The sequence below is a fragment of the Conger conger genome, chromosome 8 (assembly GCF_963514075.1).
Source record: "Conger conger chromosome 8, fConCon1.1, whole genome shotgun sequence".
In the NCBI taxonomy this organism is placed as follows: Eukaryota; Metazoa; Chordata; class Actinopteri; order Anguilliformes; family Congridae; genus Conger; species Conger conger.
This window is the reverse complement of record NC_083767.1, coordinates 18,709,987-18,730,350: the sequence shown is the minus strand read 5'-3', so window position 1 is coordinate 18,730,350 and position 20,364 is coordinate 18,709,987. Positions and strand designations below refer to the sequence as shown.

General features: G+C 40.9%; 1 protein-coding gene across 1 annotated transcript; it reads right to left on the bottom strand.

Moving 5' to 3' along the window:
• Window positions 1-2,958: 2,958 nt before the first annotated feature.
• On the bottom strand, window positions 2,959-19,878 carry LOC133134805 (neuronal acetylcholine receptor subunit beta-2-like). The gene is made up of 6 exons (XM_061251222.1): window positions 19,827-19,878; window positions 9,970-10,115; window positions 8,902-8,946; window positions 8,425-8,534; window positions 5,713-6,691; window positions 2,959-4,279 (listed from the first exon to the last, which is right to left on the bottom strand). Exons 1-6 carry the CDS (start codon window positions 19,876-19,878, stop codon window positions 4,133-4,135), a joined length of 1,479 nt encoding a protein of 492 aa, XP_061107206.1. The 3' UTR covers window positions 2,959-4,132.
• Window positions 19,879-20,364: the final 486 nt, after the last annotated feature.

Sequence of the window (20,364 nt, the reverse complement as noted above, 5' to 3'; positions counted from 1 at the left end):
TGGCTATTGGGGATGAGGCATGAGAATGTGATCAAGCTGGTGCATGACTAGAGATGAATTATGATGGGGGAAATATTTTAATGAGTATTAAATGCATTTTATGTAAGTGTAACCCTCTTAGGAAAAGGGATTATAAATTGTCCAGAGTGCAAGGGGTTATTTTCTTCTTTTTTTCTTTGCAAATGTGCTGCTCAACTTTATTTTACCCCTCTTGTCACCTCTTCGTGTGACCTTTGGTGCAATTCTACATTTCAATTTTTTACTTTGTTTTAAAAATGTCTGGGATTTCTATTTTTGGGGCCGACTCATATTATCCCTATCTTCCCAAGCTACCCAGCTGTATCCAGCATAACTTGCTATACAGCTAGCTATGTAGGTCCATACAGATCAGTGCATATGCTGCTATACAGTATATGATTAAGAATGTATTTAGGTTGTGAGCTAGGAGCTAGAGCATGTAGTGTTTGGTTGTATTGAAACATATAAAATTAGCTGCTGATTTAGGAATAGGCAACTGCTAATGCAATACCCAAGGTGACATGAAAGCACTCTAATTTAATTGATGGACAGTGGTTGCACACAATGTTATTAAGTAAATGTGACATCAACAGATTAAGTACTTGGTACAAGTACCATATACATAATAACACAATAATAATCTGTAAATACTGTGCAACCAGCTTTTCTGTTGTTCTTCATTTATAGTATCTGGGATTAATTAATGGGTTGTGAGACCAGGTTGATTATTCACCTGAGGTGGAAATGTACATTTATTCACAGAAAAAAAAAACTTCTACTATCTTGCTCATCCTCTGGAACCATTGAAACATTAAATACTTGCTTTCCAAATTTAAACAACTCCTGTTGATTTCTCCAGCACTCTTTTCTGTTTTTCCTGTGTTTGCTTTTGCTTTCGACCTTACAAGAATTGCGTAATACAATGATGTCACTAAGTGTCCAACTGAGCTCCAGTACATTGACCTGATACCATGAGACTAATGTATTTCTGCTTTCCAGCAAGTAAATCCAGGCTCAGATATATAGTCATATCAAAAATATAACCCTTTACAATGTTCCGAGGAAGCGTTTATGTCCCCATGTAAAATCCCATGATGGCCCATGAAAATCTTCTGGTAAGAGATTTTTGAAACTGGGATTATGTTATGTAAATTCAGAAAATGCACCATGTGTTATTCACATAAGGAACTGCATCCAGGAAAAGACAAGCAATCAAATACTAGCCGTCAGATGAGAAGAGCAGGACAATTCTCTTTCTAGTATATTCACAAGATGACATGCTAAATCCATAAGACAAAAATAGATTGTGGACAAAGTGGTAACCCAAAGAACCCATGATGCAATGCTCCATAGGCCTGTTGGTCCTACTGTGTTACTGTAGAAATTTCCCTCATCATACAGTTTGTCTCATTATTTATGTGAATGTTTTGTTTTGGTTTTACTTATTGATTGTAAGTATCAGACATTGGCGATATTGGCTCAGGCGGTAAGAGCAGTCATCTGGCAGTTGGAGGGTTGCTGGATCAATCCCGCCTTGGGTGTGTCGAAGTGTCTCTGAGCAGGACAACTAAACTCCAGACGATCTGGTTGGTGCCTTGCATGGCAGCCAATCACCGTTGGTGTGTGAGCGTGTGTGAATGAGATGCATCAAATGGATATAGGCACTATATAAATACCAATCATTTACCATTTACCATTTGTCTGGCCAGAATTTGAACTCAATCTTTAATGGTCACATGATTGCCCACAGTAGCAGATCCAGAGCACTGATTCCAGCCCTGTTTTCTAATTGGGTCAATGACCTAAAAAGCAAAGTTACAGTAGATCATGTGAGCAGGTGTGCTGACGCAACCAAAAATACCTTTTGAGTAAGGACACTTCATCCTGAAAAAATTTGCCATAGAATGCTTATTTTCAGTTTCAGGAAAAGATGCTGGATCACATCACCCAAATCCATGCTTTGGTCATGAACTTGTAAGACTCAGCAACTTCAAAGTCACCTATTTTGGTGACAATTTATGCGCAAATACACCTTGGCGCAAATTGAATAACTTTCTATTATTTTATTTTGTGCTATTTTTTGTCTTGCAAAAATGTAGTATGTGTAGCCTGCATGTACCAGGTTTGGTACTTTCCTGGTCTGCTGTAAATCCGTTTTCCAGTGGATGCGTCAATAGAAACATTCACTGCTGTATAGGTGGTGGTGGTGTTCGCATTTTAAACCAATCCAGACCAAGCACTGGTGAATTATGATATTTTGGTGTATGAATGTGCCATACATATTATGTATATGTACATATAAATATACAAATCAATACATTACACTGATGTGAGAAATATCGTGTATTTCATATAAGCTTTGTAACCTAGGTTCAATTCACACGTAGGATGCCACAATTGTATTTGTATGGCACTTACTGAACCTCTAATGAAATCAGGGCCAGGCGATATATCAATATTATATTGATATTGTGATATGAAACCAGATATTGGATATCCTAATATCGTGATATGGTATAAGTGTTGTCTTTTACTGGTTTTATAGGCTGTCATTTTCAGAACTAACCAGACTGTTCAAGCTGTTCCTTTAATTTGCCTTGATCTACTTAGTTATTATATCCACATTACTGGTGATTATTTATCAAACATTTTGTGAATTGCTGCTATACTTGAAATTGTTTTATGTTTACCTTTGATATTTTTGATATTTTCATATAGTAGGCTAGGTAAATATATATGAAAAAAAGAAATTCTATTATATAAATATAAATATATATTTATATATATATATATATATATATATATATATATATATATATATATATATATATAATTTCTTTTTTTTTCTCTATACTTTCACTTGAATGTTCTTAAGAAAATATTCAGTACTTTTCATTTCTCAAATAATCATTTCACACAAAAATGGGCTATAACAAGTGGTTATTTTATATAGACTATTCATTTATTGAATTACCAGAAAACATGCTCCAAAGTTCTAAATCATACATGCTTTTGGGGAAACATAATTACAATGACAAAGAGGTATGTTAAATGACTCAGCCACTCAACATTAAACATTTGTCCTTTTAACAATTTATGTATATTTCAAAATGACTCCAAAACTCCTGTTAACATCTAGCTTTAAGACAGACAAACAAAACCAGGATGTTCTGTGATGGGAGGGCAGACAGAGGACTATCATATTCTTTCAGAATAGCAAGAGCATAGGAAGAAAAGCTCATATATACTGTAAAAATAATTTATGTGCACCATAAATACAGGGTTCCCTGATTATAAGCACTGGTAATACTAAGTGTTCTTCAAACATATTTGCTGTGGTGGAACAGAACATTTCATCTGGAAGACGTGATATGCATACAGTATATGCAGTGTTTTTTCTTTCTTTCTTTCTTAAGCAGACAGTAAATCATGTTTTGACCCTGTGCGGAATCAATTAGACCGACCACAGGGCCTCAGAATGGCTGCATTGTCAATGCTTCACACATTCTTCCTCTGCTGTTAAGATACCTCCTTGGGCCTGGCACAATTTCACTTCAATGTGTGTTCCTGCAGCTACATTAGGAAACAAACATTTCGAGAATCACCCCAAACATCTGAAGTACTTTTCTTTCAAATGGTTATGCAGCATCATTCAAAAGCATTAACAGTTCTGGAATGCTTCATCTACAATATGAAATTGCAAGGCCACCTACTGCCGTGTCTGATTTACTTCATCCACTACCAGTTCCTCTCCCCTCCCTAAAACCTTCTGGAAGTTGTAATTTTGTTGTTGCAGCTGTATGCCAGCAATAATTTCAGCAGAAAGAAAATAAATTCATATTTTGTATTCGGTCAAAAAATGACCTTATTACCAAACATAACTGTTTGTTTCTGAAAACAAATCCATATAAAATGTATTGTACCATCCCTTGCTGCAATATGCATAGCTGTTTAAAACATAGCTTGAGCTGGTGAAACCATGTTGACCGTTTTGAACTGGTCAACCAGCTACCAGCTGTTTCTTGAGCATTTTATTTTCAGCAGGGTCAAACAAGAAGCACGTGTCATTCAGTGAGTTTGTGCTGGGAATCTGGACGTGTTGCTGCTGGTTTGTTTACTCGTTGTCCCTGTTGGGAATGAAGTAGCTCTGAAAGAGCGGCTGCATGAACAGTCCCGCAGTGCCTGCCACACACACCAGCACGAATATCCACAGGAAGAGCCGGTCGATCACCATGGCCACGTATTTCCAGTCCTCGATTATCTGAAGCAGAAAAGGGGGTTTCCTCATCAGCACAATCATCACAAAGTTGTCCTCATATTTTCTATAGGGCCAGGACTGTGACACTCAGCAAAAAATACTCCACAGATGAGTGGCAAAGGCTCTAAAACCAGGCTCTGGAAATAATTATAGCACTTAGATGTGCATTTGACTCAGCTCATATTTGTTAAATTAATCTACCTTTTATGCGACCTGCTCCCACTGTAGCAATGCTATATTGTTTAATGATTGGTGGTGAATAAATTGCTAGTTTGCCCATGTACAGTACTGTGATGCAATCATAAAATTATGAATTAGAACACACACACAAACACACACAGAACATAGATATCTTGCTGTTAAACAAGGTTCTACGGACAATGGCCTTGAACAATGGTATTTCATAACTGTTTTGGTAAGGATCACTTATCAGCAGGTAATACATGTGTGGAGTTTGCATGCCCGGGGCCTCTCTGTGAGGAGTTTGCATGTTCTCCCCTTGTTCGCGTGGGTTTCCTCCGGGTGCTCTGGTTTCCTCCCACAGTCCAAAGACATGCAGGTTAGGCTGATTGGAGAGTCTAAATTGCACGTGGGTATGAGTGTGTGAGTGAATAGTGTGTGTGCCCTGCGATGGACTGGCGACCTGTCCTGCCTTTCACCCAATGTATGCTGGGATAGGCTCCAGCCCCCTGCGACCCTGTTCAGGATAAGCGGATAATGGATGGATGGATGGATGTTTGTTTAATTGTGTGTAACACAGCTGCATTACCTTTCTGCACTGTTGTCACGATCTGATATTTTCAGGAGCTTTTTAGAAGGACCTAGCTCTTGGGGAAAAAACTGAACAGAAGCACCCAGTTGCACTTCTCGCATGTGTATTACAACATGCAAGAGCTGCTGGGCTTGGTCCTACCAAACTGATGCAGTGGCAGGACAGGCCTACATTTGTAAACAATGGGCCAAAACTGGGCTCCATTTTTGAGCCTCATTTCCTGGTGTGGTTGAGAGACGGTTACTGCTCCCTAGCGCCACTGCAATTGGCTCCAGTATGGATTTATCGCCCACCCCTTTCAATGTAAGCCAATGGTAACAATGTGGATAAGGACAATACAGTAATACTTTATGGATTAATCAATGACAGCTTAGTGGAGGAGCCGCACACGGCGGACTTCGTATCCATATAAGGGCGTCACATTTCCCTACTGCACAGTATCTGGTATGAAATTATACAACATGCCCAACATGCCCAGAAACTTTTTTCACAAGCCCATGGATAGTGACAGGCACTTTGTCCATATTTTTTTTTCTGCAGTTTATGTTAGCAATATGGCACTCCAGGACAATTATGAAATAACATGCACTCTCTGCCTCACTCACTTTATTGCTCTGCAACCACCACAGGTTCCAAAACATGCCCCACCCCACCCGCAACTCACGGCCTGATCCTCGTCCCGTTCCTTCATGTGCTCGGCCACGAAGCGGACACCGTCCACCGCCTCCTTTACGTCCTGGTTGCACTTGACCGTCACCCTCCTCCGGAACTCTCCGCCTCCACCGGCGTTCCTGGGCGCTTCGCCGACCCTCCAGACGTACCTTTTGGCCAATTCCTCGTTCGCGTAGAAGCAGTCACCCTCAGCCTTCCGTGAGCGCTTCAGGTCCGGCTGGGAGCCCTGCTGCTGCTCCTGCTGTTTCTCCTGGAAAGCCTCACGGACGTTGGAGCCACCAGGCCGGCGCATGGAGAGGTAGGTTGGGAGCTTGGCGAGGAAGACGGTCTTGACCCAGCCGGGCATCCGGTGGGTGTTGGGGCAACGGTGGTGCACGTTGAGCACGGACACGCTGGTGACGATGGAGAAGGTCACAAGGACCATGGTGAACATAAGGTACTTGCCGATGAGGGGCACGGCAAACGAGGTGGGTGGCACAATCTTGGAGATGAGGAGCAGGAAGACGGTAAGGGCCAGAAGAACCGACATGCAGAGGGTGATCTTCTCCCTGCAGTCGGACGGCAGGTAGAAGACCAGGATGGCCAGAGAAGTGATGAGGATGCAGGGAACAATGAGGGTGACAGTGTAGAACAGGGGCTTCCTCTTGATGATGAAGTCGTAGGTGATGTCCAGGTAGAACAGGTCCTCGGGGTCTTCGTTCTTTCGGCCGGGAAGGGACACGATGTCCCACTCGCCGCTGGGCGTGAAGTCGTCCCGGCTGGCAAAATCGCTGCTGAGGATCAGGTCGATCTCGGTGTGGTCGTAGGTCCACGAGCGGAACTTGAGGGTGCAGTTCTGCTGGTCGAAAGGGAAGTCTTTCACCTCGATCTTGCAGGCACTCTTGTAGATAGCTGGAGGTAGCCAGAATACGTCACCATTGCTGGACACCACTGCATTGCAGTAGAAGGACACCTCATAGGTTCCATCAGCGCTGATTTAAGAAAAAAGTAAATAAAATAACGTTAGTTTCTACTATAGTTTTCATTATGTTGTATTCTGACTCAACATTGTGGCAACACAAAAATCGGTGGTGGTTAATTTAATACACATGGCATTGCTGCTACTCATATGTTGACAAACCAAAATATTACTTGGCTCATCATTTTTTGTAACAATTTTTGTACCAGTCCCTCTCTTTACTTCACTCATGGTTATAATGGTTAAATTTACAAAGCTATTCAAATCCTCATATTGCTTTTAGAGCAATATAGCTACTGCAAGTAACATTTAATCAACATTAGATTCAAACAGATCATACATACTACATTAATACAGCTTTAACACATATGATACATTATTTAAAGTATTATTCAGTCTCAACTTGTAGCTTGGTTTTATTTATTTTTATTTGTCAAACAAAATAACAGAAGCGGTAGATAGTAGTAATAGTATAATAGCCCTCCCCATTGTTTTGTTCCAATGACCTGAATTTACTAATTGGCACAATTCTTCAGCCAGGAGGTCGAACTAAGGTAGAAGGTAGAATAGAACAGCTGGCTGAGTTAATGGGTGGAAGAAACACATGACAGGACTTGGGAGTGCCACTCCTAATCCTATAAAATTGAAAGTACAATTCTACATGAATGGAGCCACCTCTTTGACTTATCTGTGGCCAAAGTGTTTTGTCCCCTTGAAATATTCATGCAATATTCCAGTTCTAGTAATGCCAAAACAAAATGAAGAGATTATTTTCACGTAATTAATGCAGTTGTAATGTTAATGAGTATTACAAGTAATTACATGAGACAACCTTGCTGTTAGCCATGGCACATTATGTCATTATATTTTCATGACCAGCTGTTTCCCTCACATTATAAATATGCTCAGTTTTACTGATTTAGATGGGTTTTTTTTATCTGAATTGAACTTTCTGCATATTCACATTATCATATGATGTTATGTTATCATGGTAGTCTTTCAGGAATGTATTCTTACTCATAAATGTATGGATGAAACATAAACAGACATGGTGACGAGAGTGTTTGCACTCACCGACGCTTCTGTGATCATCGCTGATTATCTGGATGATCATATTTTAGATGTAGTTCCGCTAGTACATAGCGTGCTGCAACCTAACTTAACGTTAAGTTGACATTAGCTATGTTAGCTATCAATAGTTAGCTAAATTGTTTTTAAATTGTAGTGACAGCATTCACGTTGATGTTAGCTAACATTTATCATTAAGTTAGCGAGCTAGCTAGTTACATTAGCATTAGCATTCCCTCAGTCCAGCATCCATATTTGTTCACCCCAAGCTAGCTTTTCAGACCATTCGCTAAAATCACTGGCCTAGAAGGTGTTGACTCTGGCTTGTGTTGATAGGGAGGTGTCAACATTCAACTGTCACACTTCAAGGTAAATAAGTCATACCCCTACTAAGCAGGGTGAGAGGACTTGTTGCCTTTTTTTTAATTGTCTCACCAGAGGAGAGCTTTCATCTGGGAGTTTTTGATGTGTGACGTTTTTACTATTATTTTCTTGTACCTTCTTGTTTTAATGTTTGATTCCACTTGGACCAGGTCACGATTGCAAAAGAGATTTTGTTTGCCCTAAATAAGTAAAGGTTAAGTAAATAAAAGTAAATAAATAAAAATGACAAAGCTGGAGTTCTCCATGAAGAGGAGCTGAAGTGAACTGAGTGGAGTCAGCTGCAGAGGGCCTCACTTGTTGTAGAGGACAATGTCTGGCAACCAGATGTGCTGAGATGGGATTCTTAGCTTTTTAATGCCCTCATACTCCTGAGGGTCCCACTTCAGACGGTAGTCATTCCACTCCTGAGGCACAGACATAAGAAATTAGCACAAACATGAACAAACAAGCACACACACACACGCACAGATACAAACACAGTCACAGACACATACAAACACACACACACACAAATGGACATACTCAAATTCACACATACAGACACACACATACACACTCAAATACACACACACTCACACAAACACACTGCAAATTCTGAGAACAAAAACAGCAAAAACACCGGATACATGTGCAGTCGTCAGCAGGGGAGACTTTCTGATTCACACACCCCAGGCCACACAGCATCCCACAGATGTAACACACATATACAATGATGAGAGAGACTGAGGTTGAATGCAGGGCCAGAAATGGGAAGGGAGAAGCCGCACTTACCTGAGTGAGCCACACATTCGTTGTCATGATCTGCTCCCTCTCATTCTGCAGTGGAGAACACAGAATAGAGCACAACCCTCACAAAAGACTGCTGAACACTCGCTAAAGGGTGCTGGCCGGTGCCCATTTCAAAACACTGTCAAAGGCCACTTTCTTGGCTCTGATAGTTAATCTGATCAAGCACGGTTTGTATTCTCTTGAAATGTCACCTCATAGCCGTGCCGGAGTGACCGCCATACTTATTCAGCAAGACCTGTTCTACTGCCCTTACACATGCTGTCTGCAGGTAGTCGCTACTATTGTTCTCACTGAATGAATGCATACTGACTGGCAAACAATCTGGAGGTTGTAAGGGTCATCTGCAAAGATCTAAAACTAAAAAGAAGATGATGAAGAAGCGGTGTTACTGTATTTCTTGACAGCTGGCATCACTATTGTTGGCTTCCAGGAACTAGGAAAGATCACAGACTGTTTGCGGCAGACTGCTAATCTTTTCATCTTCCCATTTTATTAGCATAGTGGGGTTTTTTTAAGGAGGCACTGCCACAAAGGTGATTTACAGTGGAAATACAAGGCAAAAAAGCAGTACCAGACAGGCCCGAACCCCCAAAGAGCAAGCAATTGAAAAAAAAAAGATAGTGTCTGAATGCTCAAAATATTTCAGAAGCCAAGAGGGTTCAGGCCAAATGGAATTAAATTGCAAGTTAGTGATCTGATTGACAAAAGTTAGAACATATTGATGAACTTGCAAATATCTGACTAGAAACCTTCATTGGTGTATATATCACTGATTTCTTTTTATTTGCTGCATTTTACCGAGAGTATTTTCTTAGCCTTGTTTTCCAACAGTCTGTGCATACTGAACTGAACTTAAGTCAATTGATGGATTGACTTAAGTTACCCGGACTTGCTCTATTGAGCATATATATATGATACAGACCCTCACTAGGGTCTATGCAGGCAGTTTCACAGTAACAGCTGTGCCAGTCCTCCAGGAGAAGATATGGTGAAGAAAGAGCAAGAACACCAGTGCAGTGAGGTTGTGGGCCAGGAGGGGGGAGTACTGACCACGCTGATGAGCTGTGCAAGGGACACCTGGATGGCGATGGTGACCTGCTGGCTCTTGTTGACCGCAGGCCGGATCAACTTGTTGTAGCGCTCCAGGCCCAGGAGTTGGTTCACTAGCCGTTCCTCTACATCCGCGGCCAAGGCAGCTGCAGTGCGACACAGTGCGTCAATTCTTGACTGCGGGGGACCTAAGCAGAAAATCCCATGGGGCCCTTCTAACTGACTTCCACTGTTGTCGTGTTACCTACTGTTCAACTCCCAAAACTCGGGTCTGGCTGAAAATTCAGCATACGGGGGCCCCCAGTCAGTTGCCTGTTCATAAGATTCACCTTTGATCAACATCAAATTCTCCACATCAGGACCTGTACAATACTGACTGACAGACTTAGAGGCCTTCTGGGGTTGCTCACTGAAAACAAAACCATAAGTTATGCAGTGGGTAATCGTGAACAGTTCAAACAGTATTAAATGTAGCCCATCAAGGTAAAATATTCTGCAGTTGATATGTATGTCACTGTTAATTTATTAAAGAGCATTTGTTGTGTGCAATGTCTTAGTGATGTAACTTATCTAATCAGACCCTAATGTGCATTCTGAATTTGCATGACAAAGTCAATAAACCTTTGAAGACCCCTAGAGACAGTGGTTACTTGGATGTACTGTATCTTGTGAGTGAATGTACAGTAAATTGCTCTCATGAGGGGTGATTCATGAATGAAGTTTGAATAAAAACAATAATGAAACAATTAAGAAACTCTGTATTTATTTTTCTGAACACTGAGATTTATATTCCAGCCACACCCAACAACAGAATGACACGTCTGTTGTTGACAGCTGTTGGCAAAAAAAGCCTTCTATCCATCTTGCACTCTCTAAAATAAAATGTAAAAAATGACAAAAAGGTAAAAAATAAAATAAAATAAGAAATGTCAAAAGTAATGAATGTGCTGATTACAATTGAGATTATTCTTGCCATGACATCAGAGAGGGAACACTGAAATAGAGGAAGCAGTCTGGTGAGTGGGCAGCTTCTGTCTACCCAGCTCATCTTAAGCTACTTGCAGCACTATTAATTAATACATAGTAAATACATAGTATCTTGTATTGTGTGAAGCAACACAATAAGTATTCGTTTCATATTCCAGCTATAGCTATCGAATGGAATTTCTAATGGAATTTCAAATGGAATTTTGCATACGATAAAAAAGATTATTACAAAAATCTGTCACCTTGATGTGCAATAGGTCATAAACAGAGAGGTAGGACCGGATATTTTGATATTTTGTCAATCAAAGTCAAAAAGCATGTGACTGCAAGCACATTATGGAGCGGAGACGCCACATAATTGCAGAGGCGAGAGAAGTCATTAGAGCTCAGGGCCCAAACTCCAAATCCCCAGTCAGGCCGTTTGACTTATTTATATCTCCAGACTGTATGGTTTAGGTACAGGGGTGATACATAAGCATAAACTCCAACATGCAGGCTTTGAAGGGATCTGCTTGTTAGAGCCCTCTGCACTGCAAATAATGATGATGGGAATTAGACTGCTGACAGTTGAGCCCTCTGATGAAAAATCAGAGGGCTGAAACTGCCACAGATCTGTTTCTCTGGCTTATGCTATCGGTTTAGTTATGCACGCTGAGCTGACTAATCAGAGTGTGCATAGAGGCTGGATTATAGCAATGATTAAAATAATCATTTTAATAAGTTTGTGTTTTTCCCCGTGGAACAGATTGTTGGAGGCAGATTCCTTACTAGGAAGCAAGAAAGTGTTTTTAGTGCCAAATTAAAATATATCATAAAACGAAGTCAAACCCAGAATAAACAACGTGTTCCGCCTGTCTGAAATGTAATGTGTATTTAAATGTGAATTGTAATACAATTTAATCATTTTAATTTTAAAATAAATGTCTTCTACTTCTAAGAGATTATTCAAAGAAATCACAGAATTTTAAAATGTAATCATCACCAAACCACAACTCAAATAAACAGATTATTCCCAGAATGTCTGATTATTTGTCAAATGTGCTTTTACGATTCTGTATGGAAGGCTCTCCAGAAAACAACATGGAAGCAATATCAGCATACAGTCCCCCCCAAACGTATTGGAACAGCAAGGCCAATTTCTTAGTTTTTGTAATAAACTGAATACATTTGGGGTTGAGATTAAAATATGAACACGAGACAAGAGTTCATAATTTCAGTTTTTGTTTCCTGGTAGTTACACCTAGATATGTTACTACAAACTACTTAGAATATAGTACGTTCGGTATCAGACCACACAATTTTTAGGTGAGCAAAAGTATTGGAATAGAGAGTATTTAAGTAAATGAAAGTAAATAACACTTAATATTTGAATATTTGATAGCATATCCCTTACTTGCAATAACTGCATCAAGCCCGCGACTCAATGACATCACCAAACTGCATTATCTTTTTGTAATGTTTTTCCAGGCTTCGACTGCAGCCTCTTTTAGTTGTTGTTTGTTTTTTGGGTTTTTTTCCATTCAATCTCCTCTTCAGGGCGGCACGGAGGGTGCAGTGGGTAGCACTGCCGCCTCACAGCAAGGAGGTCCTGGGTTCGAATCCCTGTCGGCCGGGGCCTCTCTGTGCGGAGTTTGCATGTTCTCGCCGTGTCTGCGTGGGTTTCCTCCGGGTACTCTGGTTTCCTCCCACAGTCGAAAGACATGCACGTTAGGCTGATTGGAGAGTCTAAATTGCCCGTAGGTATGAGTGTGTGAGTGAATGGTGTGTGTGCCCTGAGATAGACTGGCGACCTGTCCAGGGTGTATTCCTGCCTTTCGCCCAATGTATGCTGGGATAGGCTCCAGCCCCCCTGCGACCCTGATCAGGATAAGCGGGTTCAGATAATGGATGGATGGATGGATCTCCTCTTCAGGAATTGAAATGCATGCTCAATTGGGTTAGGGTCTAGTGATTGACTTGGCCAGTCTAAAACCTTCCACTTTTTCTTTATAATTAATTCCTTTGTTGTGTTGGCAGTGTGTTTTGGGTCATTGTCTTGCTGAATGATGAAATTCCTCCCAAATAGTTTGGACGCATTTCCCCGTAAGTTGGCAGACAGAATGTTTTTGTAGACTTCTGAATTGATCCTGCTGCAACCATCATGAGTTACATCATCAATACATCAATAAAGATTAGTAAGCGCACTCCAGAAGCAGCCATGTAAGCCCAAGCCATGACACTGCGTATACCATGCAGTACAGATGACCTTGTATGTTTTGGATCATGAACAGTTCCTTTCTTTCTCCACACTTTGGTCTTTCCATCACTTTGGAGGAGGTTCATCTTGGTCTCATCAGTCCATAAATCTTGATGTCTGTTGCTCAGTATGCCGGCGGTTTATATCCCCAATGCTTATGCAATGTATGTCCCCTCTTTTCTAAGCTTCAAAATGGCTTGCTTTTCTCCCAAACAGCTCTCTGGTCTTCATGTTGGTTTATCTTTTCTTCACAGGCAAAACCCAAGGCTAAACAGGACACATCTGGGCAACAAGAAACACCTGTCTGTCACATGTTCTAATACTTTTGCTCACCCAAATCTAGATATAAAATACCAGGAAATAAAAGCTCATATACATCTTTTGATCTCAAACTCAATTGTCTTTAGTGTAGAGCAAAAACAAAGGAATTGACCTTGCTGTTCCAATACTTTTTGAAGGGACTGTATATTGTAGGTACTACTGGGTGGCTTATCGAGGGATTTAGTTAGACATTGGGGGGATATGGAAAATATGCCTCAGATAAACAGAAAATATACTGTATACACTGTTGTTCTGGCAGCACTACTGTGCACTGCATAAGGTTTGTGCCTCATCTATCAACTTCCCAGCCTGATCATGTGCAGACCATGTGAGTACTCCTTTGATACAATGACTGCAGAGTGGAGAACAGAGGCAGCTGACTGCCACACTTCAGTCGAGTGCACTTCCTTGCCTGTACTCTCCTAAATTGGCACTCCAGAAATAAGATGGGGCAACATGTATGACTGGACATTTGGATTCCAAGAAAGAAGCAAGAAAATTGGTCATTTGTCACTAAAGGGGTGACAAGATTCCCTTCCAGTGCTGCATTAATCTTTGGACATTGGAAAATGTCCTCCACAATTTACGACAGTGATGTGTTATAGATCATGCACACAAAATGGCTGAATATCCAATATGACAGACATTATAGGTTCTATATTTTTTTCAAGATGTGGAGATAGATGTAGGTAGGATGTGGAGGAAATTTCCAAAGGGGCAAACATTCAGCAAGAGGCAGAAGAAGAAAAAGAAAATGAACTGCTGTCAGATGAAGGGTTTCTTCATGGAAAAAATAGCACAATGGAATGATTCCCTAATTAATCAATGTTCACATAATTAATGGACAAATGTTAATTCCTCATGCCACAATCATTTTAATTGATGCTGGATTGGTGGTATTTAGTGCATATCAAGTCACATCTATACTATTCTCATAAAAACTGAAACTGTAAACTGTATGCAACATCATAACCATGAAACAGAATATTGATCAATATATTCATACAGTATGTGTTAATAAGGGGGACGTGTGGTATTATAGGCAGTCATTACTTCATTACTTCACCACAGGTAACATGTACATAAAGATTTATTCTTGTTGAATTGCAAGTCTCCAGTTCTATTCACTTCCAGTAGATCAATTATAATGGGCCTTCTTTGCATTGCAAATAACACTTTGTCTCCTAAGTGCATGTGTGGCACTACCGGGTGGTTATTTGGTATTAATTCAATGCAGGAAGATCAATACAGCAGGTGGTTCTTGAATGTGACATCATGCATTACCAGAGCTTCCAGTAGCGGTAAGCAGTGGGGCCGACGTAATGGAACAGTTAGCCAAGTCGGGCATGGTCAGCTGCAACTGGCTCATGGATGGCGAGAAGCATGGCTGTGAACGTCAGTCATGATCACTGGCTCACTGACCTGGCAACATCGGGGCGATGTTTCAGTGTGAGATCGCAATCGCAGGACACATCTGGGAGATGACCGACAGGAGAGGGGAAGCAACTTTGTGGTCGTTGCGCTATGAATATTTCATCTGTTCACATATTCAGCCATGAATATTCACTGAGATCGAAGAGCGGAAAAGAACTGTGTGCACAGAGGCAGACAAAGAAAGAGATAAGAAAGATGACATTTATTCAATATTTAGAATGCGATTGTATATAACACGCTCCGCACTCCATGACAAGAAAGGGCTTGTGCCGGTAATGAGGGGAACATTGCGTATTTTGAACCCTAGTTTTCTACAGGCATTACTGTTGAATAGTCCTGATGAGTCTGGAGAAGACATAATCACCAATCCTGATACGGTTGAATATTCCTGATGAGTGTGTAGTTGACATAAGACATAATCACCGATCCTGATACGGCAATATAGCCGTTCAGGTTTGAGCCAAAGGTACATCGAGAGCTCAATTTAAAGGACTATTTAGACTGCTTTTTAGCTATAGCTATGTTACATAGAGTCATACGAGAAGGTTAGTGTGTGGGGGGGGGATCAGTCAAAATATGCTTAGGTTTCTGGGAGTTAGACTTTGACCCTTGGATTCATCATGGCCGCCCTCCCCATCTTCCTCACTGTCCATGGGGATAACATGCCCATGCATCCTCTTCCTGGCAACCATTCCATACATTTGACATTTTTAATACAAGATGCTAAGATTGTGTCGACAGGTATGGATGCCAAGGTGTGTTGCAACGCACTGTTTTTAAACTTTTTTTGCTTTAACAATATTTTTGTGAACCGACATGGATCACCTTCACAAGGGAGGAGATCATAAACATCATGGATTCTCCTGGTGCGTGGATTTATAAGACATTCCTGTTAAAGTTGCTCTGGTCCTTGATCATGCCAATTGAAAGGAAGGCACACAGAAACGCTAATACGCTTTTGAAGATGAGGATTACGCACGGCATTACCTGCAATATTCCTCTCCAATGTCCTCTCACTGTGCAACAAAATGGATGTGAACTCTTTTTTTCTGGTGAAGAATAACAGACTTTTCTCTCTCTTCTGTTTTGTGCTTCAGGGAGTTGTGGCTGTGTCGATCTACACCAGACTCAGCCATGCAGCTAAAACTAGAGGTGGAGGGATTTGTTTTTTTTCTATTAATGGTAGCTGGTGCAAGTGGTTTTTCAATCCTGTTCCCCAGATGTGGAAACGTTTTTAACTGACTGAAAAACATTTTATTCACTTCAGGAATTCACATCATTTATTTTGGTTGGGTCTATATCCCCCAAAAATCTGATGTGCAGGAGCCTACAGCAAATCACTAACCAAACACTGAGAGTGAAGAGAGGGAACTCGGATTCAATGGATTGATCTGGGTGAGTTTAACAAACATAATTTATCCCATGATCTCCCCAAATACAAACAGTTTACTCAATGCCCAAACAGAGAGAACACCTTCGATAAGTGGTGCCTGCAATGCAGTCATCCGCGCTCCACTTGGACAATCTGACCACAATCAGCTATACATCTGATCCCTGGGAGTGAAGCTGAGGAGGAGCTGCCTGATAGTTTGGATTCCACTGGCTAGGACATTTTTAGGACTGCTACCAGTAGTCTAGATGAACACACAGATGCTGTGACATCAGGTTCTGTAAGGACTGCTGCATCCCAACATGCACCACGGTTACAATAATGACCAACATCCAACAACAACCAACCGACATTGGGGACAGTCCTGACTCCATCCCCCAGCACCAACCCCCTGATATCAGGACCATCAACACCCCACTTCACACATCTGGATTAAACAGGCCCACTATTACATTCTCTCTCTCCATCCTGGAGGGAGACGTTAACAGGCTATTCAAGAGACAGAAACCCCAGCAAGGCATCTGTACTGGTTGTAATGCCACTGTTGTAATGTGTGAATAATTTGGAGATGTTTACACCCTGCTTGCCCTCTACGCTGTATTTGCCCAAGCCACATTTGTGGCATCAAACTGCTGAATATCAGGCCCCTGTGAGCACATATCCACTCAGTGAGCAATTTATTAGGTTGTTTTCTAGACTTATTAAGTCTTCTGCTGCTGTAGCCTATCCACTTGGAGGTTTGACATGTTGTTCATTCAGAGATGCTCTTCTGCATACCACAGTTGTAATGTGAGGTTATTTCCCTGTCACCTTCCTGTCAGGTTTGACCAGTCTGGCCCTTCTTCTCTGACCTCTCTCATTAACAAGGCGTTTTTACCCACAGAACTGCTGCTCACTGGATTTTTTTTGTTTTTCGCACCATTCTCTGAAAGACTCTAGGGACTGTTCCCTGTGAAAATCATAAGAGATCAACAGCTTCTGGGATATTCAAACCACCCTGTCTGGCACCAACAAACATTCCATGGTCAAAGTCACTTAGATCACATTTCTTCCCCAATCTGATATTTGGTCTGATAAACAGCTGAACCTCTTGACCATGTCTGCAGGCTTTTATGCATTTCGTTGCTGCCACAGCTGATTAAATATTTGCACTAACACACTGGTGTACAGGTCTATGTAATAAAGTGCTCAGTGAGTGTATCCTCTGTAAATTATTTAAATGACTCCTATCTGCAGGGCGGATGCTTTGAAGTCAGTGTCCTGCATTAACTGTGTGCTACTCGCTTTACTCAGTCCGAGCATAAGCACATTCACAGTCCCCTCCAAAAGTATCCTTACATTGTTTTAGGGCAATTTCCCTAAATAAATCTAAAATGTAATACATAGATTATTTCTTTACAGTTCAGTATAAATATAATTTTAAAACTCCAAATTCTTCAAATTCTCAATTCTCAATTTCCCTTTAACAATATCATCTCTCGTTAACGTCAGAATGTAACAATGTCCACAGGCTGACACAATTCTGGAGGGCACTATATGTATTATTTTATCAATATGAGACATAGAGAGATATGAGGGAATATGTTGAAGTCTTAAGCAAATAGTGATGGGGAGCCATCAATTTCATCTCTCTAGCTCAGCTTCAGGATGCAGTGAACTCATTCAGATTCAGATTACTCTAGCACATATCATAATTGAAGTTGAAGTGCAGACTGTCAGCTTTAATGTGAGAGTATTTTCATCCATATTGGATCCACCGTTTAGTAATTATAGAACCTTTTGTACACATCCCCCCATTTTTGGGCATCAAAAATATTGGACATAATGTAGAATAAAGTAATCCTTTTTAATATTTGGTTGCATATCCTATGCATGCAATGAGTCCTCTTTAAAGTCTGTGACACATACACATCACCATAGACCATACGCAAAGTGTCATCCAATAAGTTTGGAGGCGTTTCTGAGCAGATGAAATATTTCTGGAGACTTCAGAATTCATTGTTTTACTTCTGTCTGCAGCCACATCATCTATGAAGACAAGTGAGCCTGTTCCACTGGCAGCCATACAGACCCAAGCCATTACACCACCTCCACCATGTTTCACAGATGAGGTTGTATGCTTTGGATCATGGGCATTTCCTTTTTTTCTCCACAATTTCCTCTTTCCATCGCTCTAGTACTCTAGTATGTTAATATTTGTCTCATCTGTCCATTTTGTTCCAGAACTCTTGGGGCTACTTTAGGTGCTTTCTTGACAATGCTTTTCATCAGTGGTTTGCATCTAGTATGCTTTTCATCAGTGGTTTGCATCTAGTATTGCACCCTCTTTAGTCCTGCTGGTGTAGTCTTCTATGTATGGTAGATTTTGTCACATCTCCAACAGCATTCAGTAGAGTGTTTTTTTTGTTAGGGGGGTTTCTTTACCATAAAGTATTCTCCAGTCATCTACTACAGTGGTCTTCCACGGTCTACCGGGTCTTTTGACATAACTGAGTTCACCAGTTGTTTTATTGTTAATAATGAACTGTTGACTTGGGCATGCCCAAGGTTCTTGCAATGTTCCTGGTTGATTGCTTTTCATTTCTGAGCCTTATGACGGCCAGCCTATTTTGCATAGACACTGCTGTCTTCCTCATTTTGTGACTGTACACCCCAACAACAATCTCCAAAGGCAATTGCACAAAATTGTCACAAATCAAGACTAGTCATCAACAGCACTCTTCTGTATTCACTAATGACACAAATGAATACTGTGACACCAATTCAAGAAATACTTGTAGTACCTTAAAATGGGGGGATCATGTGCTGTCATTTGTAAATGGTTCATCTAATATGGATGAAAATACCTAATTCAATCTGACAGCCTGCACTTCAATCTCATTTCCATTGTATCCTTTCAAACTCAAAGTGCTAGAGTACAGAACCAAAATAACAAAAGGAATTGTCACTGTCCAATGAATTATGGGTCTCACAGTATGATAAGCAATATGTTTAGGCTACCAGTACATTATGTAGTTAATATTAATTGCATAATCACCTCTTTATTGTTTAATTGACGATATTTTATAATCCAACCCTAAAATGCATGCTAGTCAACGCTGAGGTTTTGTTAGACTGATCTACGACATAGGGTATTGAAAATGCGCTTCACAATCATCCAGTCGTTTGTCATATTCTGTCGCATCACTTTAAAATAAAGTCCCGGGAAATAGTCCCGGAGTCTTAATCGCAAATGTTGGCCAATAATGACCCTCTCAAGTGAATGCAACGCCACACAACGCCAGTCTATCACAGGAGCCGCCCTGTACAAAAGTTTAAACTTAAATAAGATGCTGTCAGAAGTCATTACTTGAATATTATGTTCCGCTCAAATTGTTCGGATCTGAACTATGCCGAAACATTGAAACAATAATTAAAGCATTGCTGTTTGCTTCACAACCAATTAGGCTACTCACTGTGATATGGCTGTCATTTCGATGTTTTACTTACAAGCAAGGATAAGAGCAAGGAGTGAGAGCGACAAAGCCACACGCACTGCCATCACCTATTCCCTCCTGTCTGGCTTGTGGAGTGCTCGGTCAAATGTTCGGCAGTCGTCGATTCATTTCTTCATCTTCAATCTCTCAAAATTCACTTCAGAATACACTGCCGTAGGGGGAAACAATGGTGGTGATTTAGCTCCCCATTTTCCAAGTGATGAAAAATAGCTGGCTATAAAACAAAGATGCGGCGAGATTTCTCTCCGCAAGACGAAAATGCCCTATGCTATTTATCTTGACAAACTCAACCTAAACGCATCCAAGTTTGCGTCTGTCCCCAACAAAAACATGGTCTGTAAACGAAGAGGATGAGGCACGGGATAGCAAGAGAACCGCACATTATACATATGGCTATAAGTCGCCCTTTTGTGCTGTTCTATGGGCAGCAGGATCACAAGCATTTAGCGTAGGCTATTCCAGTGCTGACTGTCAATAAATGCGTAGAAAAAAATCTATCTCCAGATTTACTCCAGATAGGCTAGTGCGGC

Bases quoted from the DNA above. Each gene is read 5' to 3' on its own strand.
- LOC133134805 (XM_061251222.1), bottom strand. From the start codon at position 19,878: ATGGCAGTGCGTGTGGCTTTGTCGCTCTCACTCCTTGCTCTTATCCTT. The intron at 10,116-19,826 runs GTAAGTAAAACA...GTCGCACTGCAG, and splicing joins CCTTGCTCTTATCCTTGCTT to CTGCCTTGGCCGCGGATGTA. The intron at 8,947-9,969 runs GTCAGTACTCCC...TCTCCACTGCAG, and splicing joins TTGCACAGCTCATCAGCGTG to AATGAGAGGGAGCAGATCAT.